General features: G+C 25.0%; 4 protein-coding genes across 4 annotated transcripts; 1 reads left to right on the plus strand and 3 right to left on the minus strand.

Moving 5' to 3' along the window:
* Positions 1-50: 50 nt before the first annotated feature.
* Positions 51-2,368, minus strand: LOC127281215 (uncharacterized). The gene is made up of 4 exons (XM_051304819.1): positions 1,918-2,368; positions 1,601-1,783; positions 428-1,496; positions 51-281 (listed from the first exon to the last, which is right to left on the minus strand). The coding sequence occupies exons 1-4, from the start codon at positions 2,056-2,058 to the stop codon at positions 199-201; spliced, it is 1,476 nt and encodes a 491-aa protein (XP_051160776.1). The 5' UTR covers positions 2,059-2,368; the 3' UTR covers positions 51-198.
* Positions 2,369-4,344: 1,976 nt separating this feature from the next.
* Positions 4,345-8,334, minus strand: LOC127281251 (polycomb protein Scm). Its single transcript, XM_051304868.1, has 8 exons — positions 7,920-8,334; positions 7,460-7,747; positions 7,115-7,398; positions 6,478-7,045; positions 6,220-6,405; positions 5,572-6,138; positions 5,311-5,465; positions 4,345-5,167 (listed from the first exon to the last, which is right to left on the minus strand). The coding sequence occupies exons 1-8, from the start codon at positions 7,948-7,950 to the stop codon at positions 5,033-5,035; spliced, it is 2,214 nt and encodes a 737-aa protein (XP_051160825.1). The 5' UTR covers positions 7,951-8,334; the 3' UTR covers positions 4,345-5,032.
* Positions 8,335-10,368: 2,034 nt separating this feature from the next.
* On the plus strand, positions 10,369-14,238 carry LOC127281252 (immunoglobulin-binding protein 1b). Its single transcript, XM_051304869.1, has 4 exons — positions 10,369-10,773; positions 11,646-11,984; positions 12,067-12,464; positions 14,024-14,238. The coding sequence occupies exons 1-4, from the start codon at positions 10,651-10,653 to the stop codon at positions 14,235-14,237; spliced, it is 1,074 nt and encodes a 357-aa protein (XP_051160826.1). The 5' UTR covers positions 10,369-10,650; the 3' UTR covers position 14,238.
* Positions 14,239-15,311: 1,073 nt separating this feature from the next.
* Positions 15,312-25,909, minus strand: LOC127281246 (uncharacterized). Its single transcript, XM_051304862.1, has 9 exons — positions 25,785-25,909; positions 25,064-25,258; positions 24,418-24,732; positions 24,139-24,275; positions 24,000-24,058; positions 21,982-22,310; positions 17,107-17,415; positions 16,909-17,039; positions 15,312-16,017 (listed from the first exon to the last, which is right to left on the minus strand). The coding sequence occupies exons 1-9, from the start codon at positions 25,798-25,800 to the stop codon at positions 15,871-15,873; spliced, it is 1,638 nt and encodes a 545-aa protein (XP_051160819.1). The 5' UTR covers positions 25,801-25,909; the 3' UTR covers positions 15,312-15,870.
* Between the last annotated feature and the right edge of the window lie 262 nt (positions 25,910-26,171).

Raw genomic sequence — 26,171 nt, forward strand, 5'->3', positions numbered from 1 at the left:
TACAATTTATTTTGCAATATAAGGGAATATTAATTTTTTTAATTCCAAAATTTTTTTAAAAAAAATTTCTTTATTTTTTCATATACAGAGAATAAATAAAACTTAAAAAAAAAAAATTACCGAGTTTTTTTTTAATGTTTAATTTCTAAATTTAATGACTATTTATATAAATATGAATGTAAATAACATTTGAGTACGCTATAGATATATGTCAGCCTCAGTATTAATACTTTTTCTATTTTTAAAAAAATCTTTCATATAATGTTCAACAGCGGCTTCATCTGAAAAACAAAAAAATCAAACGAAAATTTATTTATTTCATATTAAATTAAAATTTGAATTAAAATTAACTTTTGAAAATTCTAAAGCAAAAATAAAATGAAAAGTATAATATTTTTAAAACTTTTTTTGAAAAATAAATACCAACCTGGAAAAGTATTACTAATAATGAGCATATCAGTGACATGTCTACAAATTGTTTTAAATAATTCACGGCTAGATATTCTTTTTTGATTATAAAATGGCGTTAAATGTTTAACAATCCAAGGTGCAATTCTTTCTTTACAAGCTTGTAAATGTTCTTCAATACAAATTGGCGACTCTGGCTGTGTATCATCATCGTCTGATTCACCAAATAATGCAATAAATTTCTCCTTTATACGTCCATATTTACGATAATTTATCAATGATATTTCTAACATTGTTGATTTTAATTTTGACGATTGATGAACTCTTTCGACGAGCCATATTTCATTGACTTTTTTACGATATTTTGAACTTTTTAAATCATTAAATCCAATTGGTGATATTCTTGTATTACGTTTTTTTGCTTTTAAAAAATTTCTCTCGGCACTTCTTTTTCTTTTAAATTCTTGTAATTTTAATAATTTTTTCTCATCATTTTTTGTGCAATTTAAATTTAATTGTGATAATGAATTATCAAATTGATTAGTTGTTGAATGTTTTTCAATAAGTGTTGTGAGATCACTACTATCGTCACTTTCACAAAACATATCTTCCATTGTTTGAAAAAGTGAATCTTGTGAATCTTCAGCTTTTGCATTAATTGATTCATTTGCAATAATAGTGGAATTTTTATTTATAATTGGATTTCCATTTAATTGGAGAGTTTCGTTATCAATTTTTAAATTTGATTTTTGACATTCAATATTATTTAATTCAATTTTTGAATCAATAGCTTCGTTTATAGAATGTTCTTGAGTTTCGATTTCGGAATTAATATCATTGGACGATTCAATTTTTATCGTAATATCCTGATGATCATTTGAATTATTTTCCCCTTCTGTAGTGGAAATATCATTTTTTTCTTCTGTATTTAAATTTTCATTTTTTAATGTCATTGTTGTTGTTGTTGTTGTTGTTATTATTTCATCTGTTTGAATAGCAACATCTGATTTTTCAGGCGTTGTTATTAAAAATGACATTAAAGTTTTGTAAACTTTCTGCTCATTTGTATGTTCCTTTACTTCTGAGATCTAAGGGAAAAATATAGTTTATATTAAATTAAATTTAAAATTTAAAAAATTTTTAATTTAAATGTTAAAAAAAGGAAAAAAAAATTATAGAAAAATATTTATACCAATTTTATCATTGCTTTTCGATATAATGAAGTTTCCAAAGCGTTTCGAACTGCAAAAAGTTCCATTTGACTAGCACAATTTTTAACTCTATAATCAAAATCATCGACATCTTTTGCTGTACATGAAATAGCATAATTACTTAATAATGATTTGTACAGATAACTAAAATACACACGTCTCACCTGAAATTGTAAATTAAAAATATTGTCACTATAATATTTCAAAACACTACCGATTTTAAAAATTAAATAATCTAGAAAATTTCGTTGACTTTAATTCATAATTATATTTAAAAAAAAAAGAAAATTAAACATACCATTGATGTGAGACGAAGAAAACTATCCCTAAAGTCGGCATTATTTGTAAAATTTTTATCATTAATTGTTGGTAATAAAAGAGATGATTTCTTATTTAAATCAAACATTATATTTTCATCGTCTTCGCTGCCAGTATCCATAATTTCATTTCTTATTTACGAAGTTTTAAATTAAATATGATACAATTTATAATATTATTTATTTATTATAATTCATTTTTTTTTTTTTTTTGTAAAACCATACAAAGTTTAAGTTTTTTAAATTATATTATTATTAAAATGCAAATATGCGCATTAAACACAAATTTGAATTATTATGCTTTACACTTCTTCTTCTTTTTAAAAATTCACAAAAAAAAAAAAACAACAGCACTTATAAACATATTATTGATAAAACATAATATTTACACGCGCATTATATTTCATAGTTATGTTATTTTATAACATAAACGCGCGGTTTAGCGAGGCAACTTTTTTTTTGAGGTTATGTAGTTAAGGTTAGGTACTCCCCCACCATAACAAAAATTTAAATTTTAAATTCTCCCTTTTTTAAAAAAATAAAACTAAACCAATTTCCCTTATTTAAAAAAAAAAAAAAATTATTTTTTAATATATTTTTCCAAATTGATTTTCAACATTATTTAAATCTGCAGAAGTTATATTAAAAAATGAACAAAAATTTATATATATAAACATAATTATATTAACTTCTAACAAAAAATTTAAATAATTTATTTATATAAATTTTTCCATATAAAAAATAAGAAATATTTATATTTGGGAAAGTAATTAAAAATCTTCAATTACTTTGAATTTATTTGACTATATTGCATATTCACACTTTTGAAATTGATTAAAATGCATTTCATATAATTTTACTATCATTAATAATAATTTTAATAATTATAATAATAATAATAATAATAATAATAATAATAATAATAATAATAATAATTTTAATAATAATAATAATAATAATAATAATAATAATTTTAATAATTATAATAATAATAATGATAATAGTACATAGATCTGGAAGTTTTTTTTTAATTATTTTCGAAGGAATTAACATTCAGTTATTCTAAATTTTTCCTGTATAATTGATATTATTTTTTCAGGTATAATAGAGAATAATATACTATTATTTATATTGTTGTGATATTAATAATTTATATTTATAGGTATGTATTATGCAAAAAAAAAAAGCTAAAAAAGTTTGTACAACTAATATATTTTTTTAATATCAGAAGTTTATATATAAATTAATAATAATCTTTTTAAAAAAAAAATTCATTTTTATTAAAACAAATTTAAAAAAAAAAAATTATTTTGATTAATATACCTATAATGACAAATTATTTTGTAGTGATTTTTTTTTTAAGAAAAAGCAATGATTCAATAGTTTTAAATTCAATTATATATATATATATACTATTATGATAAAAGTTGTTTAAACATTGATTTTCTGTTAACACACACAACTTATTCCCTATTTCTTTCTCTTTCGCAGTCATTCAATTTTTTTTTCTTTTTACAGTAGTACAAATTATATATATATAATTTATTTATATATAATTAAAACAATTAAAATTATCTTACATAAATGATAATCTTCCGCAAAAAAAAAAAAAATCAATAATATCATAAAATTGCTACATCGCACTCTTGAATTATTTTGATTAATAGAAAGTATTTCTATTGAAAAAGAATCCTAGAAAAAAAAAATTACCCTATTTTTTTAAAATCAGATTTCAAAGAAAAGAAAAAAAAAACAATTGATAATAGGAGTTTAAAATTTTGTTTTTTAAAAATAAAAAACTAAAATGATACTGAAATGATCAGTTCCGTATTGAGATATAGATATAGTTATATCGTTTCAACGGAGATCACAAGCCTTTAGATAAAATATAATAAATGTCCGTTAAAATTTACCACTTTAAAATTAGTTTCTTTTTTTCTAAATTAACGTGATATATTTTCGTTTAATGGACAACGTTTAATATTCACGGGAATATTCACAAATTTAAAAAGCTTTTTTTCACCGCCGTTTCTTATAGGGCTGCCCACCGGTTTTTCTTTTTAAATAGCACAAAAAAAAAAAAAACTTTAAAAACTAAAATTGCTTACAAAACTTGTTTTTTTTTTTAAACTTAAAAGTTTAAAACTGTTCTTTTTTTTTAAAAGCAAACTTAATAAATCATTTATAAATAAATAATTTCTTTTGAAAGAATCATATTAAATATGAATCCCAAAAAAAAAAGAATTGTATAATTAAAAAAAAAAACCAAAAAGAAAGAATATAAAAAAATATAAAAGGCAAGAATGGGAAGATCTTAAGTTTTGAAAGTTTATCGCAAGCTTTCCTAAAATGGAAGACAGCCTTGATAACATTCTTTTTCTTCTTCTTTTTTTTCCATTCTACTTTAAAAAAAAAAAAAAATCTGTTCCTCGTACATTTTTTTTTTTTTTTTATTTGTATTAGTTCAATTGGTGGCCACATTTCAGGAAAAAAAACAGGGAAATTATTTAATATTACAATTTGAGAAAAAATACTCGAAAAAGCGTGTCAAGCATAAAAATTAATAATAAAAAAATGACTTTTAAAAATTTTTTTTCTAAAGTAAAAATCGATTTAGTTTGATGAAAATTTTTTATATTTTCTTTAAGGAAAAAAATATAGTTTTGAAAATCGTATCATGTAATTAAATATTTTACTAATTTTTAATTAAATTTTTAATTAAAATTTTAATTAAAATTTTAATTAAAAACACTATTTTCTAAATTATTAATAAATAGTTATGGATTTTAAAGAAAAAAATTTAATCAATTATTTTAATTAGAAATTGGAAACCAATTTCTAGACATTGATTATTTTTTTTTTTTACAGAAAAGTGATGGAGATTTTTTTTTTTTAGTTTTTTAGTGGCCACCATGTTCAATTTCTATTACAATTTGAAATGTAATATAAGAAATTAGATTTTATATTTTTGAAGAAGCAGAAAAGAAATATACAATTTGCTCAACATACCTGCGTGTAATAAAGAGCAGAAATATGTTTTTTCTTTTTTTGTAAATTCGGCTGTGACATTTTTTTTTCTTTTTTTTTTTAAATAAGTCACAGTATTAAATGTCTTCGGCCTTTAATTCGATTCACGAGATTGCAGATTTTTAAAGCTGGTCCCAATTTTAGACCCATGTATTTCATCATCATGTCCGAATTTAATAAAAGCAATGCTTTACCATCGATTTCCTGCAGAAAAGAAAATGGAATTAAAATTCTAAATTGTTGTTTGAATATTGAATTATTTTTATTTTGAAATAAAATACAATTTTTTTTTAATAAATAAAAGCAATGACATAAATTAGAAAATGAAAGAAAGAAAAATTACTTACATGCTTTCGAAAGAGATCAGCATGTTGTCCAAGTGCAGCATCTGTAACTGCAATAAATTGAATAACATCTTCAATTGTCCATTCAGAAGGTTCTGTTGACGAATATTTCGCAACTGGAACCTCAGATTGTGTTGTCGATGTCGCTGCTTCAAATTCTAAAAAAAAATGGAATTAAAAACTTTTTTGCTCTATTTTAATAAAATTTCTCCATTTTATTTTTACTATTATTAAAAAAAAAAAAAAAAAAGAAATAAATTTTACCAGGAAGAGATTTTCTCGGTTGTTTTGGAGGCGATGGTGTAACTGACGATACACTCTGCGTTGTTGGAATACCAATAATTTGCGAATGATCCTGTTTTTGTTGTGATGTCGCTGTTGATGAAATTGTAATCATTGAATTTTGTTGATTATCAGCAGACCATCTTCGTTTTTCTAATGATGAATTAGATTCATCATTATTTCTCACTGCTTGTGCATTAATTATACATTTATTACAGTTCTCCTTTCGTTTTGATAATAAATATTCACATACACAAAGCTCTTCAAGTTGTCGTCTAATATATGTATAGAAATCTTCAATTTCAACAAAAACAGGAATTCTCACTGTCGTTGGTTTACTCTCCAATGTTAATGTTATAAATTCACCTTCGCCACGTTTTAAAAGATTTAACATTTGTCGTGGATTTAAAGCGGCCATTAAAAATGCCTGAAATAATTCTCGCGCCACATTTGAAATTGGACCAGTTCCAAATTGTCCTGGCATTGCTTTTACTTTACGTGGATCAAAATATGGACCACAGGAACATGTATGATTCACGTATAATGTAACTGAAGAGAAAAAAAAAATCAAAATTATTTTCCTACTTTATTGAAAAAAAAAAAAAATAGAAGACAACTATGAAAATTTACCATTTTCTGTTGATAGTCGACTGTTTGCACTACTTGTATCGGGTTCTGTTGCCAATTGTGGTGGTGCTCGCGACGATGTTGGACTAATTAAAGTAACAGCAGATTCTGCACTTGATCCACTGCCAGAAACTGCCATCACTGGAAGAACGTTACTTGTTCTGGATTTAAAACGATTTTGTCCAGTGGCTGAAAAATTAGAAAAAGGTAAAAAAAATGATTCCCAGTTTAAAAAAAAAAAAAATCAAATATAAAATTTACATTTTTGTTTAGGTGGTTGTAATGGATGTCCACTTTTAAAACACCAACCAGCTGGGAACATATCTCTTGAATCATATTCACACCAATAATCAAATGCACCACGCCAACCATCGAATGTTATATGAATTCTATCGTCTTTAACAGCGCCAACAGTTGCTGTACATATTAATTGTGGATTTTTCTTATCAATTGCCTCAAGTTTATGACCAACTTTAAACATATTTGTACGCGGTGTTCTTGGTTCGCGTTTAAATATTTTTGCCGGTGCCATTTCGGCGCCATTTAATGTTTTTAAAAGAAATGTTGGCCAACTTGATGCATTCATACGAAATCCCAATGGTGGTTGTAGCATACCACCTAATTTTTCACAATGTCCTATTGGATGTATTTCATTACTATCAACAATACGCCAAAAATCATTTTTATTATCAGAACCATCTAATCGAAGACGTAATCTTGGTCCCAATACACCGACAACAGTTGCAATACAAGTTGATGTTAAATTACGTGGATCGAGTGCTTCCAATTTCATACCCATTTTAAATTCATTTATCGGTGGTATTTCATGCTGTTAAGAAAAAATAAATATATAATTTAAATAAAAATTAATTGCAAATAAATTTATAATAGAAATTACTTGTTTAAAACATTCTGCAGGCGCAGCTGTACTGTTTGTTTCCTTTAAATATTGTTCCCAATCAAATGTTTGATAGGTTTCAAATTGAAAATTCCCACTTGATGTCGATGGTGATTGTGTTATATTAATTCCAGATTTATAGGATTGATTTGTTGTTGATGTTGTCGTCGTCGTTGTTGCTGTCGCTGTTGTTGTTGTTGTTGTTATTGTAGTTGTAGCATTATTGTTACCTAATATTGTTGATGGTACAGGAGAAGCTGCTGTAGCTCTCTGTTCATTATTATCTATTTTAAAAAAAAACAAAATTTAACATTTTTAAATTAAACCAAAAAATTGATATCTTACTTTTTTTCGTGTCAATTTGTCCATCTTTCTTTTGATGTTTATTACAGCAAAAATTCGAACAAAAATACGGTCCATCTGGATTTAATTTCACTGGTGTACCACGAATAACATTATCACAATGAACGCAAGCACCTCTTTCAGAGACATAACCTTTACGATATTCAGATAGGCAAATTTGCGAACAAAATTCCTTATTTCCATGTTGTGTTGGTAAAACATATTTTAATGGCTGTTTTGTTTCACCACACCATGTGCAACATGGCTTTAATTTTGGCGGACGACCAGGACCTAACAAAATGTATTTATTATTCCTAAACTTGAATACAGTTGTAAATTTACATTCTTTCAAAATAATTATTAAAAAAATTATAACAAAAATTTAAAAACTACATTGTTTTTTTTTTTACAAATAAAATTTAAAAAATTAAAATTTTCATTTGAGGTTAAAATTAATAAATACCTCGTATTTTATTTGGTGTTGCCGACATCATAGAGGAATTATAATTAATCTTCCTTTATAACTGACTAAATTGGAATAAATTTATACACTTTCGCGGCATAATAGATAATTGTAAAATGTAAAATAAAAAAAAAACTTATATATTTACATTCATTACTGGCGCACACAGAAAGTTTTTTTTTTTTTTTTTTTAAAAAAAAAAGTTGAGACCGAATGAGAAATTTTAAATTGGTAAATTTCACGTTTATATAAACTAAAATATATTATAAATTTCACTTAACACTGTTTGAAATTTTAATTTGAAGTTAAACAAATTGTTTTTTGATATAACAAATTATTGAAGGAATTATTTTATGGAAATTACGTATTTGTCGGACATTTTTTTTTTATTAATCGGACATATTGCCCGCTATAGTTTGATATTCTATGACAGGTATGTTCATACGACGTTTTAGGGTGGTTTCACATATTGCGTCTTACAATATAGTGGAACGTTCCAAATGTTGCATTTTATGGTAATGGTGCTTTTATATATATCTCCAGTATTTTGGTCAAGCAATCGGCTGGATTGAATTTTCACGGTTGTATCACTGATTTTGATTGGCCCTAACAAATATTCCATTTTCACAGTGAAAATTGAATATTGTTAGAGCCAATCAAATTCAGTGATTCATCGTGAAAATTTAATGCAGTCTATTGCTTGACCAAAATACTTGAGGTATAAAAGCACCTTAAAGGTGCTTTTCTTGGTTTTCGGCGATCAACGTATTTTTACGGAGAATCACTGAATTTAATTGGCTCTGACAAATATTCGATTTCCACAGTAAAAATTCAATCCAGACGATTGTTTGACAAAAATACTGGAGATATAAAAGCATTTTTATCTTTGCAATTTGCAATCTTTAGTGATTCGATTGTGAAAATTCATTTCGCCAAAAACCAAGCATGTAAAAGCACCTTTAAGGCGCTTGTATACCTCACCGATCCCGAGTATACTTCTGTCGTGTACCATTGGAGTAAAAGAGACAAAAGATATTTCTGTCTCTTTTACTCCAATGGTACAAGACGCAAGTATACTCGAGATCGGTGAGGTATACATGCGCTTTAAGGCCTTTCTCCAATAGGAACCTAAACTTTTGCGTTGCGTGACTGACGCGTTGATTTTAGCATTGGTTGCCAATAGCAACCGACGCAATGCATACGCAACGCAAGAGTTTAGGATCCTATTGGAGAAAGGCCTTAATCGTTTCGATTGGCGGGGAGGTGTCGTCTACGGAAGCTTCTATGTGCCACCTGGTATCACAAAGGAACAAACTAGTACTAGAATACTTTTCAGTCGGTTTTTTAGCATTTTGAAACATAGGCTGCAGTCCCATGGCCGCGTTTTGCGTTGCGTTTTGTCACTAGACCATGAGTGTAAACATAGCAAACATATATCTGCATCTCTTTTAAGGTGCTTATATACCTCAAATTTCGATCAGATGAACATTATTTCTGGACCGTGAAAATGCGTGAAAAGTCATTTTCACGGCGGGTATTTTTGAATTGTTTTAAACAAAAAATGTTTTTTTAAGAAATATAATATTAAATAATTGTTTTAATATGTAAGAACACTTTAAAATAGTGATAGAGAGATGATTTGATTAAAAAATTTAGCAAATTTTGCTTTAAAACGTTTTCTGCTACAAGAAAGTGTAAAATGACGATGTTTGTGAAATGGTTTGTACAGTGCTTCTTCCTTGTTAGTGTCTCTCAGAGTTTTGTTTATGTTATGTCGGTTCTTTTTAACTTGTAATAAATAATGAGTGCTGAAAATAAATCGGTAAGTTGAAATGTTTATCAAATAAATTTAAATTCAACTAATTGTTTCGAATAACTGAAAGAAATATGTACACATGTACACTGTACAAACCATTTCACAAACATCGTCATTTTACACTTTCTTGTAGCAGAAAACGTTTTAAAGCAAAATTTGCTAAATTTTTTAATCAAATCATCTCTCTATCACTATTTTAAAGTGTTCTTACATATTAAAACAATTATTTAATATTATATTTCTTAAAAAAACATTTTTTGTTTAAAACAATTCAAAAATACCCGCCGTGAAAATGACTTTTCACGCATTTTCACGGTCCAGAAATAATGTTCATCTGATCGAAATTTGAGGTATATAAGCACCTTAAGGCTGCAGTCCCATGGTAGCGTTTTGCGTTGCGTTTTGTCACTAGACCCTGAGTGTAAACATAGCAAACATATATCTGCATCCTTTTTACACTCATGGTCTAGTGACAAAACGCAACGCAAAACGCTGCCATGGGACTGCAGCCTAACACTCATGGTCTAGTGACAAAACGCAACGCAAAACGCTGCCATGGGACTGCAGCCATAGGAAATCACCCAGTCAAATACCCCCCACCATAGAAAACTGCATTGTTTTTGAAAAATTTCACGTAATTTACATATGTAATATACGTAAAAAAAACTCTATGTCATTTTACCTGAGGTATATTACATACGCAACCCTGATCAAGACACGGCTTTAGGTCATTTTATGTTATTGGTGATAATATTTGTGTTCATTTGATTTTTAAAAAAAAAGTAATCGTTTAACTGTAGTTTATACAATTTCCTATATTTCTTAAATCTAATATTATATTAAATTTAGATAATTTATTGCTTCGTGAATAATAAAATAGTGAATATTTTTGTTTTTATTTATAAATTCTGAAATATGGCTTCGAATAGTGAGATAATTGATTCTAAAGAATCGTTATCAGAATTATTTGATAAAGGTTTTGATTTATTTAATGATATAAATCAAACGAAGGAAGCAACAAATTCACCAAAAGTTCAGGTATTTACAATTGTTTACAGATAATTACAATTTAATTTTTTTTTTATATATTTATGTAAATTATCAACTATTAATTCAATGTGATTCTACTTTTATTATTTTTCCAAAACAAAATTAAATGATTTTCATTTCATTTTAGATAAAATTTTTAATGTAAATTGATGATTTTGATTAGACGAAAATTAAACGTTTCAGACACTATATATAGGTATACAATATATATAAGAAACAATTCCGACATAACCTAAAATTAAAAATCGATTCTTTTTTTATACAAATTTATATATGTATTAATATTATCAAATTGTCCTTAAAAAACAAGTTTTAATAAAAAAAAAAATGTTACAAAATTGTTGTTATTTAGAAAAATTGGAGTTGAAACTTTTTTTTACGAAATAATAAAAATTATTTGTTTAAAAAATTGCTAATTTTTTTTTTTTTTTGAAAATAATTGTTTACTTTAAGTAAAAGGTTGAAAATTTCTTTCAAAACCGCAAAAAAATTTTTTGTATTAAAATTTATTTTTAAAAAAAAATTTTTTTTTATAAAATATTTAATAAATAATAAAATAAATTCATATTAAAATAAATTAACATTTTTAATTATTTTGAAATGCTAATTTTATGTTTGGCCTTAAACGATAATGAAATATAAATTTATAAACATAAAATTAGCATTTAAAAATAATTAAAATTGTTAATTTATTTTTACATTTTGTTTAATTTATTCAATATTAATTTATTTTATTATTTATTAAATATTTATTAAATATTAAAAAATTTTTTTTTTGTTTTTATTAAAAATTAATTATTAAATTATTCGGAATATATATATATATATACATATGATTGTATTCGAATTTTTTTTTACAGTTGGATGTTAAACATGCAATGCGTATATTTGAAGAAGCAACAAAATTAGTATCACTTGTTGATATGTTCAGTGCAAATGAAAATTTCGATGAAATTCCCACTGAAAATATAAAATATTTTTTACTACCAGCTCTTTTAGGGACATTAACGACAAAAATTTGCGGTGCTGATGATCGTATGCATATTGTCGATGTTGCTGAAATTTATTTTGTCGATTTTTTAAAACGTTTAAAATCCTATGGCCTCACAGACATTCAAATTCCCGAGGCAAATAAAATTGAATCAGAAGAAACTGCCATTGAAAGAAGTAAATCAAACGCTGAAATGATTACTGAAATGGTTTGTGCAATTAAAAAAAAAAAAGAAAAATATTTTTTTTAAACTATTTTTTATTTTCTGTTTTTTTTTCCCCCCCATTTAGGTAAACGTTAGAAATACAAAAATTCAACGATACACAGAACAAAAAGAATTGGAATCACGTTTACAAATTTTAAAACAGGGCATGAATGATTTAAATATTGACGATGATTCAAAAAGGGAATATTTTAAGACACTATTGAAAATTTATGTGAATCAAGCATTGGACGAATTACGTTCATTGGCTGATGAGAGGCCAATTTTGGAGCATATGAAAAAAATTAATGACGGTGATAAAAAATCGTCACACTTTCATAAAACACGAAATCCAAGTACACAACAATTGAAACCAATAATTATAACAAGAGATGAAATTCAAAAGCAAGTTTATGGCGCTGGTTATCCAAGTCTACCGGTATTAACTGTACAAGAATTTTATGATCAAAGAGTTAAAGATGGAGAGTAAGTGTGAAAATTATTTTAACATACCTTGGATTATACGATTTTTTCCGATTTTTTTTCAAGTTATTTTAATAAAATGCGACTTTTTCGACTTTTTTTTTTAGATTTTTTTAAAAAAAGATTTTGAACATAATACGTTTTTTTTAGTATACAATGCAGATCTTCTTCAGATGTTCTTTATTTCAATTATTTAACAAATTTTTAACTAAAATTCTTCACTAAATTAAATATTTTTTTAATAATTTCAATAAAATTCTTTACAAATTCAATTATCTTAAAATATTTTTCAATTAAAATTTTTATGAGTTTTAATAATTGTTTATAATTTAAAAGAAAATTTTCATTCAAAATCACTTAAAATTTAATTATTTCCAAAAATTTCAATTATTTTAAATGATTTTTATAATATTCTTCGAAAATTCAATTATCTAGAAGTATTTTTCAATTAAAATTTTTATGAAATTTAATAATTGTTTATAATTATATAGAAAATTTTCATTCAAAATCCACTTAAAATTTAATTATTTCCAAAAATTTCAATTATTTTTAATAATTTTTATAATATTCTTCGAAAATTCAATTATCTAAAAGTATTTTTCAATTAAAATTTTTATGAAATTTAATAATTGTTTATAATTTAAAAAAAAAAATTTAATTCAAAATCACTTAAAATTTAATTATTTTCAAAAATTTCAATTATTTTTAATAATTTTTATAATATTCTTCGAAAATTCAATTATCTAAAAGTATTTTTCAATTAAAATTTTTATGAAATTTAATAATTGTTTATAATTTAAAAGAAAATTTTCATTCAAAATCACTTAAAATTTAATTATTTGCAAAAATTTTAATTATTTTTAATAATTTTTATAATATTCTTCGAAAATTCAATTATCTGAAAGTATTTTTAAATTAAAAATTTTTGGAATTCAATTTTTTTTCTGTGATTTCTAATAAATTCTTCATTAACAGAAATCACTTGAAATTTTTCTTATTATAATTATTATCTGAAATCTGGAACAATCTTTTGAAATTCAATTATTATTAAAAATTTCAATTATTTTAAAAAAATTTTTATAATATTCTTCGAAAATTCAACTATCTGAAACCATTTTTCACTTAAAAATGGTTTTCAAATATTAATATAATATAATTTTTTTTATAATTATATAAATTTTTGTCTGCAATTTCTAATAAATTTTTTAGTGAAATCATTAAAAAAAAATTTAATTAAAAATTACTTGAATTTCAATTAATTTCAAAAATCAAAATTGTAAATCTTTGAAATTGCAATTACTTTAATAAAATGTTATCTAAAATTATTTTTTATATATATATTATTTTTAGTTCTGTAAAATTTAATTATTGTCTGAAAATTAACAAAATCTTTTGAAATTATTACTTAAATAAAATTTTGAAAATTTGTCTTATAATTAGTTCGATTCTCAAATATTCGAAATAAATTAAAGTCGATTTGAGGCATGTTTTTTAAAAAAAATTAGAATTTTCCTTTTTTCTAATTTTATTCTCTTCATATTTTTATTTTATTTTTTCTTCAGTTGGCCCGATCCTTCGGAACGTAATAAAATGAATGCAACTTGTCTTCAAGATATTGCAAACAATGATTCAAATGCACAACAAGATCATGAAGATGAGGAAAAGGAGAAAATGATTGAACAAGATGACGAGGAATCGATAAATCGAGCACGAGCTATGGATGAATATAAAGATAATCATCGTCGTGGTTGGGGAAATCGAAATAATAGAAGTTAAATTTCAACATATGTTTATTTTGATATTTAAAAAAAAAAAAGGTATACTATTTGCATTTTAGTACTAATTTTTTTAATTTGTAGACATTATTAAAAGTCTACAATATTTATAAATGTTTAATCATATAAAATTTGTTAATTTTTGATACTAAAATTATTGTTAATTTGCTTTTTTTTTTTTTTTTTGTTTTTTAAGAAAAGTTGTTTATAACAACTCTAATTATTCTAATATATTATTAATAGAAATCCGATTTTTTATATGACTTTTAACTTTTCAAAAAAAAATAAAAAGACATCTTTATTTTCGTTTAAATCATTTAGAAAATGAATTATTATTTTATAAACTAATATACGGACCATGTTTTTAGTTTTCAAATCTAAAAATTTTCATATTTTATATAATAATTTTGAATAAAATTAATTGTACTGAGAAACATATTTGTTTTCTCAAATATTCCCTTCTCAAATCGATTGATATTATGGAAAATTTAATCTCCTAAAGGTGCTTTTATACCTCCAGTATTTTGTTCAAGCAATCGGCTGGATTGAATTTTCACGGTTGTATCACTGAATTTGATTGGCTCTGACAAATATTAGATTTTCACCGTGAAAATTGAATTTTTTTAAGAGCCAATCAAATTTAGTGATTCTCCTTGAAAATTCAATCCAGCCGATTGCTTGACCAAAATACTAAGGCTGCAGTCCCATGGCAGCGTTTTGCGTTGCGTTTTGTCACTAGACCCTGAGTGTAAACATAGCAAACATATATCTGCATCTCTTTTACACTCATGGTCTAGTGACAAAACGCAACGCAAAACGCTGCCATGGGACTGAAGCCTAAAGGTATTGGGATCGGCTAAACTGCAATACGCCATCTTGTGGGGACCCATTCTCTCCCTCCATTTTCTTTCTTTGTCTCTCTTCAATTAATAGGTTAGAAAGAGTAGAAAAAACAAAATGGAGGGAGAGAATGGGTCAAAGTTACTAGATTGTTACTAGACCACCGTTCCCAATAAAGGTGGTTCCAGAATAGGTGCAAAAGCCAAGTACAAGTGCAAGTCCAAATGCAAATCCCATGAATGCAAAAGAGATAGGTAGTCTATCTATCTCTTTTGCATTCATGGGATTTGCATTTGGACTTGCACTTGTACTTGGCTTTTGCACCTATTCTGGAACCGCCTTAAAAGCACTTTTAGTATGCCAGACAATCTCCCCAAACTGTTTTTTGATTCGCAAATGTGATACATGGAAGGTTGCCATTGTCCCCATTCGCCATTTGTCATAATTCTCGTCAACTACCGCACCCTGCTCTAGTGAAAATTTATTAACTTTTTAGTTAAAATTAAAAGTTTACTATAAATTCACTAAATTTTCACTAGAGCAGAGTGTGGTAGTTAACGAGAATTATGATAAATAGCGAATGGGAACAATGGTAACCTTCCACATACGATAGAAAAGGATAGAAATATACTTGCGTTCTTTTCTCTCTCATGCTATTCCATCTCCTAAATTAAGACGCAATGACAATTTTTTTTAATAAATAATTTATTTCTTAAACTACTCAATATCATTACAAAAAATGAGCATTATTTACAATAAATAAAAAAAAGTTCTATATTCTATATATTACTGATTTAAAAAAAACGAATACTATTCCACCATGTTGTATTTGGAGCCAAATGAATTTCTGTTTTTGGTGGGCATGAATACATTGTATTGACTTTTTGAACGTCTTTTTCACTAAATCCATAACGTTGACCTAATACTTCATTTGTAATCATCTGAAATTAATAATTATTACTTTTAATTATTAATTAATATTACATATATACTGTTAGTTAAATAATTATTAATTCGGATGCAATAATTGCCACCATGTGATCTCAGCCTAAGGCTATTGTGCGTTGGCCTTAAGGTCTAGTTACTTCTCCCTAATGGAGCATTTACATCTTCGGCAAAAAATTTTCTTCACTTTGCATTTTTCGAAATACACTTACCTGATTGGTTGTCCACAATGAATCAGATTCTTGACAACCAATCAGGTAAGTGTATTTCGGAAAATGTAAAGTGAAGAAAATTTTTTGCCGAAGGTGTAAATGCTCCATTAGGGTTGGTTTTCATTGTCCCCACTCGCCATTTTTCATAATTCTCGTCAACTACCGCACCCTGCTCTAATGAAAAATGACTTTTTAGTTAAAATTAAAAGTTACTATAAAATCACTAAATTTTCACTAGAGCAGGGTGCGGTAGTTGACGAAAATTATGACAAATAGCGAGTGGGGACAATGGCAACCTTCCATGTATGCACATTAGGCTATGTTCACAATAGCCTTTTTTATGCCCTTACGTTCAACAAAACATAAGAATACAATAGAAAACTATTTTTTTTCTTGCGTTATGTTGAACATAACATTTTGTTCAACAAAACATAAGAATACAATAGAAAACTATTTTTTTTCTTGCGTTATGTTGAACATAAGGACATAAAAACAGTCTATTGTGGACATAGCTTTAAATCAGCCGTCTACTCAATAAAATGTGGTGGAAATTTAGTAATTTTCTAGTAAGTTTCTGATTATAACTAAAATTTTCAGAAATTTACTAGAAAGCAATTAAATTGTCACTAAATTTAATTGAGCTGTAAACGGTATGAACTTATAAGTATATTTTACCCTTGGAAGAATAGTAGCATCCCCATTTTTCGAGAAGGCAAGCTGTGAATAATGCATAACACTTCCATAATCATAGGGAATTCCCAAATCGTCAGTTGGATTCATCGATTTTCGAAAATGAATTTGTGCCTCTAAATAAAATTAATTAATTTTATTTTTATTATTATTAAATATTATTTTAATAATATAATAGTTTACCATCTTTAATATTATCCCAGTGAACGTCAATGTAAAAATCTCTTTCAAATCTACGATGTTCATGAAAAAAGCCAATAGTGTGCATAAACTCATGGATGACTGTTCCTTTTTTTCTCAAACACATGGGAATCTGAAGATTGACTGTTTGTACAAAACCCTGTTTACCAACATAACTCCAACATCCTTTTGAGTCAGCTTTAATTTCAACGTAGTCAGATTCTGTAGTGCGTGGGACAAATTGAATGCACGTCAATAAATGAAAGTCATTTATTGCATCATAAATTGTTTTTAATGCCATTGGATTTTCATCTGAATAAGGAAAAATGTAAGTACAATATTGTATTAATATATTTATGTCTTGATGCTGTAAATCTCACATGGAGGCGTAAAGTATCAAATTTTGTAACTATGAGTGCGAGAAGGAAAAACATATCTTTATCTATTTCTCTACTCATGATCTAGTTACAAAATTTGACGCTTTACGCTTTCATGTGATGTCACCCTAAGAGCACAGTCACATGGGTCAGATTAGTGGATTAGTTGAATAGTCTTCAACCAATCAAAATTTAGGTTGATTTTTGTTGTTCCCACTCGCCATTTTTCATAATTTTTGTCAACTACCCCACCCTGTTTTAGTGAAAATTTAGTGACATCATAGTAACTTCTACATTTAACAATAACGTCACTAAATTTTCCCTAGAGCAGGGTGCGGTAGTTGACGAGAATTATGAAAAATCGCGAGTGTGGACAATGGAAACTAACCTTTAGCCTCTAGTGGCAAATATTACTTTACCGCAAGAGTTTACAATTTAATTGGTCGATGTCTATTCCGCCAATCAAGTAGTTTGATTCATGTGACTACACCCTAATAAAACTCAAAAGTTGTACACAGGGATGTACAGTCAAATTATAAAGTGGAACATCCCAAATGTCGCGAATGTGAAATGTAGTGAAGTGCTACATTTGGGACTTTTGACTATATAATTTGGCTACACAACCCTGTGAACAGCTTTTTAGTTTCATTACCCTGTGATTGTCAGACGGCATCCGAGCAATTTTTCGGGGCGGTTCAAATACTACACAATTAAATTCTACATCGTTAAAACCCTACACGTCAAACTCTACACAGTTAAATTGCACACCGTTAAACCTTATACAATTTATTTTTTAAATTCTACACACTTAATGTGTACAATGTTAAACTCTACACAAATTTATTTTGTAGTGAAAAATTAATTTCTTTAAATTCAACACGGTTAAATACCACAACGTTAAACTCTACATATATTTCTTTTGTAATAAAAAATTAATTTTCTTAAATTTAACACAGTTAAATTCCACATCGTTAAATTCTACACATATTTATTTTGTAATGAAAAATTAATTGCATAAAATTCTACACAGTTAAAATGTTCACCGTTAAACTCTCCATAAATTTATTTTGTATTATAAAATAAAATTTGTTTAACTCTACACAGTTAAGTTGCATATTGTTAAACTCTACAAAAACTAATATTATAATATAAAATTAATTTTAATAAATTCTACACCGTTAAATTGCACACCGCCAAACTCTTCATAAATTGATTTTATAATAGAAAATAAAATTGATTAAATTCTACACAGTTAAATTGCTCACTGTTAAATACTAAAGAATTTATTTTTTAAATTCTGCACAGTTAAATTCCACCTCGTTAAATTCTACACAGATTTATTCTCTAATGAAAAATTAATTGCAAAAAATTCTACACAGTTAAATTGTTCACCGTTAAACTGTCCACAAATTTATTTAATAATAGAAAATAAAATTTGTTGAACTCTTCACAGTTAAATTAAACACACTTAAACTCTACACACACTAATCTTATAATATAAAATTAATTTTATTAAATTCTACACAATTAAATTACACACCGTTAAACTCTTCACAAAATTTAATTTAAAAAAAATAAAAATTTATTAAACTGTACCCCGTTAAATTGCACATTGCTAAACTCTAAACGATTTAGTTTTTAAATTCTAAACAATTAAATGCTACAATGTAAAATTCTACACAAATATATTTCGCAATTAAAAATTAATTTCGTTAAATTCTACATAGTTAATTTCCACACTGTTAAACCATACACAAATTATTTTTTAATTGTACACAATTAAATTGTACAATGTTAAACTCTACGCAAATTTATTTCATAACAAAAAATAAGTTTTGTTTAATTCTGCACAGTTAAATTGCACACCGTTAAACCATATACAATGTATTTTTTAAATTCTATACATTTCAATTGTACAATGTTAAACTCTGCACCAATTTATTCTTTAGTGAAAAATTAATTTTGTTAAATTCTACTCTGTTTAACTCTAAACTGTTAAATTCTACACAAATTTATTTTGTAAATGAAAAATTAATTTTGTTGAATTCTACACAGATAAATTCCACACCGTTAAACTCTTCACAAAATTTAATTTTAAAAAAATATAAAATTTATTGAACTTTACACAGCTAAATTGCACATTGTTAAACTCTAAACAATTTAGTTTTTAAATTCTACATAATTAAATGCTACAATGTAAAATTCTACACAAATTTATTTCGCAATTAAAAATTAATTTTGTTAAATTCTACATAGTTAATATCCACGCAACGTTAAACATCAGACAAATTATTTCTTAAATTGTACAATGTTAAACTCTACGCAAATTTATTTTAAAAAAAAAAAAATCCGCCATTTCGAATTTTGAAAAACTAACATTAGATTCGTAATCAGCAACCCCGAAAACCTCCCAATAATCAGGTTGCAAGAAAATGCATCCAAATTTTTAAATAATCATCCGCCATATTGGATCCGCCATTTTAAATATTGAAAATCTGATATCAGATTCGTAATCAGCGACCCAAAAAACCCCCGAGTAACAATTTTCTTGAAATGGCGGATTTTTTTTTTTCTAAATAAATTTGCGTAGAGTTTAACATTGTACAATTTAATTGTGTACAATTTAAGAAATAATTTGTCTGATGTTTAACGTTGCGTGGATATTAACTATGTAGAATTTAACAAAATTAATTTTTAATTGCGAAATAAATTTGTGTAGAATTTTACATTGTAGCATTTAATTATGTAGAATTTAAAAACTAAATTGTTTAGAGTTTAACAATGTGCAATTTAGCTGTGTAGAGTTCAATAAATTTTATATTTTTTTAAAATTAAATTTTGTGAAGAGTTTAACGGTGTGGAATTTATCTGTGTAGAATTCAACAAAATTAATTTTTCATTTACAAAATAAATTTGTGTAGAATTTAACAGTTTAGAGTTAAACAGAGTAGAATTTAACAAAATTAATTTTTCACTAAAGAATAAATTGGTGCAGAGTTTAACATTGTACAATTGAAATGTATAGAATTTAAAAAATACATTGTATATGGTTTAACGGTGTGCAATTTAACTGTGCAGAATTAAACAAAACTTATTTTTTGTTATGAAATAAATTTGCGTAGAGTTTAACATTGTACAATTTAATTGTGTACAATTAAAAAATAATTTGTGTATGGTTTAACAGTGTGGAAATTAACTATGTAGAATTTAACGAAATTAATTTTTAATTGCGAAATATATTTGTGTAGAATTTTACATTGTAGCATTTAATTGTTTAGAATTTAAAAACTAAATCGTTTAGAGTTTAGCAATGTGCAATTTAACGGGGTACAGTTTAATAAATTTTTATTTTTTTTAAATTAAATTTTGTGAAGAGTTTAACGGTGTGTAATTTAATTGTGTAGAATTTAATAAAATTAATTTTATATTATAAGATTAGTGTGTGTAGAGTTTAAGTGTGTTTAATTTAACTGTGAAGAGTTCAACAAATTTTATTTTCTATTATTAAATAAATTTGTGGACAGTTTAACGGTGAACAATTTAACTGTGTAGAATTTTATGCAATTAATTTTTCATTAGAGAATAAATCTGTGTAGAATTTAACGAGGTGGAATTTAACTGTGCAGAATTTAAAAAATAAATTCTTTAGTATTTAACAGTGAGCAATTTAACTGTGTAGAATTTAATCAATTTTATTTTCTATTATAAAATCAATTTATGAAGAGTTTGGCGGTGTGCAATTTAACGGTGTAGAATTTATTAAAATTAATTTTATATTATAATATTAGTTTTTGTAGAGTTTAACAATATGCAACTTAACTGTGTAGAGTTAAACAAATTTTATTTTATAATACAAAATAAATTTATGGAGAGTTTAACGGTGAACAATTTAACTGTGTAGAATTTTATGCAATTAATTTTTCATTACAAAATAAATATGTGTAGAATTTAACGATGTGGAATTTAACTGTGTTAAATTTAAGAAAATTAATTTTTTATTACAAAAGAAATATATGTAGAGTTTAACGTTGTGGTATTTAACCGTGTTGAATTTAAAGAAATTAATTTTTCACTACAAAATAAATTTGTGTAGAGTTTAACATTGTACACATTAAGTGTGTAGAATTTAAAAAATAAATTGTATAAGGTTTAACGGCGTGCAATTTAACTGTGTAGAGTTTGACGTGTAGGGTTTTAACGATGTAGAATTTAATTGTGTAGTATTTGAACCGCCCCCAATTTTTCTAAGGAGAAATTTATGTCATATGAATTTTATGTCAAATGAAAATTATGTCAAATGAAATTTGGGGTTTAATCATGCGAGTAATAATTGTAATAGGTTATGTTTCATGCAATAATCATAACAGATTTTTTTCTTTTCTATTATCATATTGAAAAAAATAACTCAACTAATTAAAAAATTAATGAAATTATCAAAATTTAGAGTTTTTTTTAAAGTTTTTTTTTAAAAATAAATAAATAGAAGTAAATTTTAACTTACAGAATTCAGCACTGATTATGTAGGGAATTTTTTTATCACTCCATAATTTTGGCTTTTTTTCACTTTCAAAATCTTCAATTTGCATTTCCGGTGATAGAACAATATCACCCTCAATATAAGATCCTAATTCATCTGGATTTGGACTATTTTGTTCGGGTAATAATTGATTTTTTGAATTTAAGAAATAAGAAACAATACTAAATGGATAATCACCGACATAATTTTGATAAGTAAATGTTTTTAATGGGGGAACAAAAATTCCTACAACTATAATCAATATCAATTTTATTTGTGAGTTTATTAATTTGAGCATTTTTTTTTTTTTTTTTTTTTAAATTCACCTACAGTTAAAATTATTCTGAAAAGAAAAAACATAATATTAAGTTTTCTTAAAGAAAATGAAAATAAAAATTTGATTACAATTCATTTAAGGCCATCCGGGAGAAAATAATGGTTTTGTAGATTTCTTCTCATTTGAAAAAAATTGAATATTTTAGGTTGTAATTTTTTGGAAATAATAGAGGAAGGTACCCTGCCAGGGGCTCTTCTCGGAATTTTGCAAAATCTTGATAAATAATTATTGAAAAAAATGTTTAAACATTGGCAAAAAGGGGTTTCGTAAATTACTTCTCATCTTTAAAGGATAAAGTATTTCGAGTTGGCATTTGGAGGAATAATAGAGGAAGGGTCACTGAGTGGGGCTCTTCTCCATTTTTGCAATAATATTGTGAGGAAATTATTTTATTAAAGATTTAAAGTGGAGTAATTTGGGGTAAGTTAGTTCAGCAGCGGCCACTAGCTAAAATTGGCGCCACCTTCTGGGCCACTGACACATAGATTCAATGTCTGTGTGCTCGCCTCCCCTACTGTTCCCACTTCTGTCAAAAATCCAACTTTTATAATCACGATTTTCAATACTTTTCAACAAAATTACTTGTAAAAATGGAGATGATTCTTAATCAGCTCGCCCTCATCTAATTAATCCGACAAATCCGAACAAGATATTTCAAGTTATTTACGAGTAATATCTCGCGCGGGAAAACACTTTTAGGTTAGGGATTTTTCCCGGATGGCCTTAATGAAAATTATTTCTACTTTTTTGAAAATAAAAGATACAAATTTTTATTACTCCTCGCATTATATATGAACAGAATTTCATTCATAAATTAAAAATTATGTCAATAGGTAATAAAATTTTTGTTTTATAAATATAATCATCATTCATTAACTACTTTTGTGAATAAAAAGAACTTTACTTCCTTATTGTAAATAAATTGTTTATTTAAGCAAATGAATATTGAAAATTACATTTCCTTATTACATTATTGAGTCTAAAGTAAAATTTTCAAAATATTTCTTCATATACTTTAGGAATTATTAAAATTTTAAATCAATATTAAAAATTATGTAAATTACCTTTTAATTGTTATTGTTCCACTAGTATATAATTAATTCTATTTTAAACTACTTAGAAGCTAAACAATTATTTAGAATTAAAATTAATGATTAATTTTTAAAATTACAATAATTCACTCTATACACCACTCTACACTGATTTAATATAATAAATGATAATCGATTCTTCTAAACATTGCAATTTAAATAGTGTTGCTAATAAAAAAAAAAACAATATTTGGTGGAATATAAGTTGATAAAACTTGATATTTTGATTTTTTTCACGATTTGTTTAATAAACGAACGTCTATCATGAAAATGATAATGAATAAATTATTTTTTCAAATATGAAAAATTGTCACGATTCTTTAATTAAAATTTAAAAATAAGAAACAAAAATTTTCAGTAGTTGATGATTTCCTGAAAAGATAATGAATTTGATATTTATTTCGAGAATTTTATAATTGTTTCCTGTTATCATTTTTTTAATTTATTTTATCAAATAAATTATACAAACTTATAAGATTTATAATTATCTTATGGTAGAAGAATTAAAATAATGATTTTTTTTTTTTTGTTTTCTTTTTTGGATCTATTGCAAAAAAGAGCAATTATAAAGCCACTTCAATTTTTTTATATCAGTTGCGCTAAGTCTTTCTCTTTGACCTATAACTATATTTGGCTGGAAAAAATTATTTTATTTTAAATTTTCACTTTAAAAAATTAATTTTTTTTAAAAAAATAAACTATTAAATTAGTTACTTTTCTTGGACGCATCGTATTTAAATGAATAGTCTTTGCAAAAGAATTAGTTGAATAATGCATAATACTGCCATAATCATAATCAAAGTCGAATCTAATATTTTCTTCATCCTCAATTTCAAAATTATCTCTTACACCTGTAAAATAATATTATATCTTGTTTTTAATTAAAAGTAAATATATTTAAATTAATGAAATTTGTTTAAAAAAAAAAAAACATTTTTTTAATTTAATTATGAAATATTGCAGAATTTTATACAAATATTATTTGTTACTCACCCGTTTTTATATTGTTTTTAAAAATTCTTACGTATTTATCTCTATCAGGTCTAACGTGTTCATGAAAAAGTCCTACAGCATGTAATAATTCATGAATTATAGTTCCTAATTTTTCAAGACAAATTGGTTGTTCTAAAAACAAGTCTTGCTTTCCTTTTTGTCTTCCTACATGACTACCGCATCCATAGTTTTCTTTATCCAAAATAAATATATAATCTTTGGTTTTTTTTTTTTTTCCTTTAAATTGAATACATTTATTAGTATTATATTCAATAATATCCATTGCTCTTCTTATCATATCATAATTACTTTGATCTGAAGAAAGAAACAACTAAATTTAATTGAGAGACACTTAATTGTGTTATTAAAATATTATTAATTTTTCATATATAATAGGGCCATTTTTATGTTCCGGATCCACTAATTTTTTTTAAATCTTATTTCTTTCTTTTTTTTTAAACAAAAAAAGAAGTGGAATTAAAAAAAAAATTTAGGGGTCCGGAACATAAAAATCACCCTATAATATGTAATTATCATAAAAATAATAACTTTTCATTAATTTATTTAAAAAGCACTTGCTTTTTTTTATTAGTTTTCTTAAGAACGTGTTACATACTATTTATTGTTTAAAATCAAATTTTATTACTATATATTTTTGATATTTTGTATCTAATTATTCCATTAGGCCATTTCATCTCACTGTTTTTTATTACAGATTTAAACAAATTAGATTTTCGTATAATATCTCCTTGAAAGTAATTTCCATGTTCTTCAGGATTTCTTCTACTTGACAATACGTCAATTTTTTGTTCCAATATAATTAATAATAGAAATATGATTCCTTTAAATAAACAATTTTTATTTTTATTCCATGATAAATATTAATACACAACATTTATTTCAATTTTTTATATAAAAATTTATAAAGAAAAAAAAATGAACTTTTATATATACAACCAGAGAAAAGATTTCTTTGATTTAAAGAAACCAATTTTTTTAATTTGTTTTCTTTTATTCAAAATAAAATTTTCTCTGAAACAAAAAAAGCTTTTTAGTTTTAAAAAAAATTTCTTGGAATGAAAGAAATTTGTGCATTAAATCAAAGAAATTCTAATATTGAACAGAAAAATCTTCACCTGAAACAGCGATAAGTTTCACTGGTACAGCTATATGTTTCACTAAAACAACGAAAGTTTTTGTTATTTTAGAAAAACATATAGCTGTTCCAAATGAAGATTTTTTCTATGTGATATAGAGTGAAAGAAAAATTTATTTTAATTAAATAAAAAATTTCTTTGAAACGAAGATAATTTTTTTAAATATAAAATGATATTTAAAAAAAATTGTATAAAAATTTCAATATTCACCCGCTAATAAATTCATCACTTTCACAAATTGTATTGTACATCTAAGTACGTCGTAAATAAAAATATTAATTTTTTCTCAAATAATTGCAATTTATATGCTTGCTTCAGTTTATCTTACATTATAATAATTTATAGAATGTTAAAAATACAAAAGAATTCTTTCAACGATTAAAAAAAAAAGTTATGTCTTTATAATTTACTATGATTCATTTTTGTCACGTTTTATTAAATAATATTTACATTAATAAATTTTTTAGTTATATCACGTTAAATTTTTTTTCATTCTTTGGTTTTTTAAATTCATTTTTAATCTTTTGTAATTATTTTTTCGAAAAAAAAAAAAAAAAAAAAGATTTAATTTTAAATAAATTCAATTTATTTCATTAT

Source organism: Leptopilina boulardi, unplaced genomic scaffold (genome assembly GCF_019393585.1).
Source record: "Leptopilina boulardi isolate dan_hultmark-lab unplaced genomic scaffold, ZJU_Lbou_2.1 LbouV2_266, whole genome shotgun sequence".
Classification (NCBI taxonomy): domain Eukaryota; kingdom Metazoa; phylum Arthropoda; class Insecta; order Hymenoptera; family Figitidae; genus Leptopilina; species Leptopilina boulardi.

Excerpts from the sequence above, each read along its gene's own strand:
- LOC127281215 (XM_051304819.1), bottom strand. The coding sequence starts at position 2,058 with ATGGATACTGGCAGCGAAGACGATGAAAATATAATGTTTGATTTAAAT. Across the intron at positions 1,784-1,917 it reads TTCTTCGTCTCACATCAATG|GTGAGACGTGTGTATTTTAG; the intron begins GTATGTTTAATT and ends TTACAATTTCAG. Across the intron at positions 1,497-1,600 it reads GAAAAGCAATGATAAAATTG|ATCTCAGAAGTAAAGGAACA; the intron begins GTATAAATATTT and ends TTTTTCCCTTAG.
- LOC127281252 (XM_051304869.1), top strand. The coding sequence starts at position 10,651 with ATGGCTTCGAATAGTGAGATAATTGATTCTAAAGAATCGTTATCAGAA. Across the intron at positions 10,774-11,645 it reads CAAATTCACCAAAAGTTCAG|TTGGATGTTAAACATGCAAT; the intron begins GTATTTACAATT and ends TTTTTTTTACAG. Across the intron at positions 11,985-12,066 it reads CTGAAATGATTACTGAAATG|GTAAACGTTAGAAATACAAA; the intron begins GTTTGTGCAATT and ends CCCCCCATTTAG.
- LOC127281246 (XM_051304862.1), bottom strand. Across the intron at positions 22,311-23,999 it reads ACTGATATAAAAAAATTGAA|AAAAAAAAAAAAAAAAATGC; the intron begins GTGGCTTTATAA and ends GTGAATTTAAAA. Across the intron at positions 17,040-17,106 it reads CTGGGATAATATTAAAGATG|AGGCACAAATTCATTTTCGA; the intron begins GTAAACTATTAT and ends AATTTTATTTAG.
- LOC127281251 (XM_051304868.1), bottom strand. The coding sequence starts at position 7,950 with ATGATGTCGGCAACACCAAATAAAATACGAG. Across the intron at positions 5,466-5,571 it reads ACCGAGAAAATCTCTTCCTG|AATTTGAAGCAGCGACATCG; the intron begins GTAAAATTTATT and ends ATTTTTTTTTAG. Across the intron at positions 5,168-5,310 it reads CTGATCTCTTTCGAAAGCAT|GAAATCGATGGTAAAGCATT; the intron begins GTAAGTAATTTT and ends TCTTTTCTGCAG.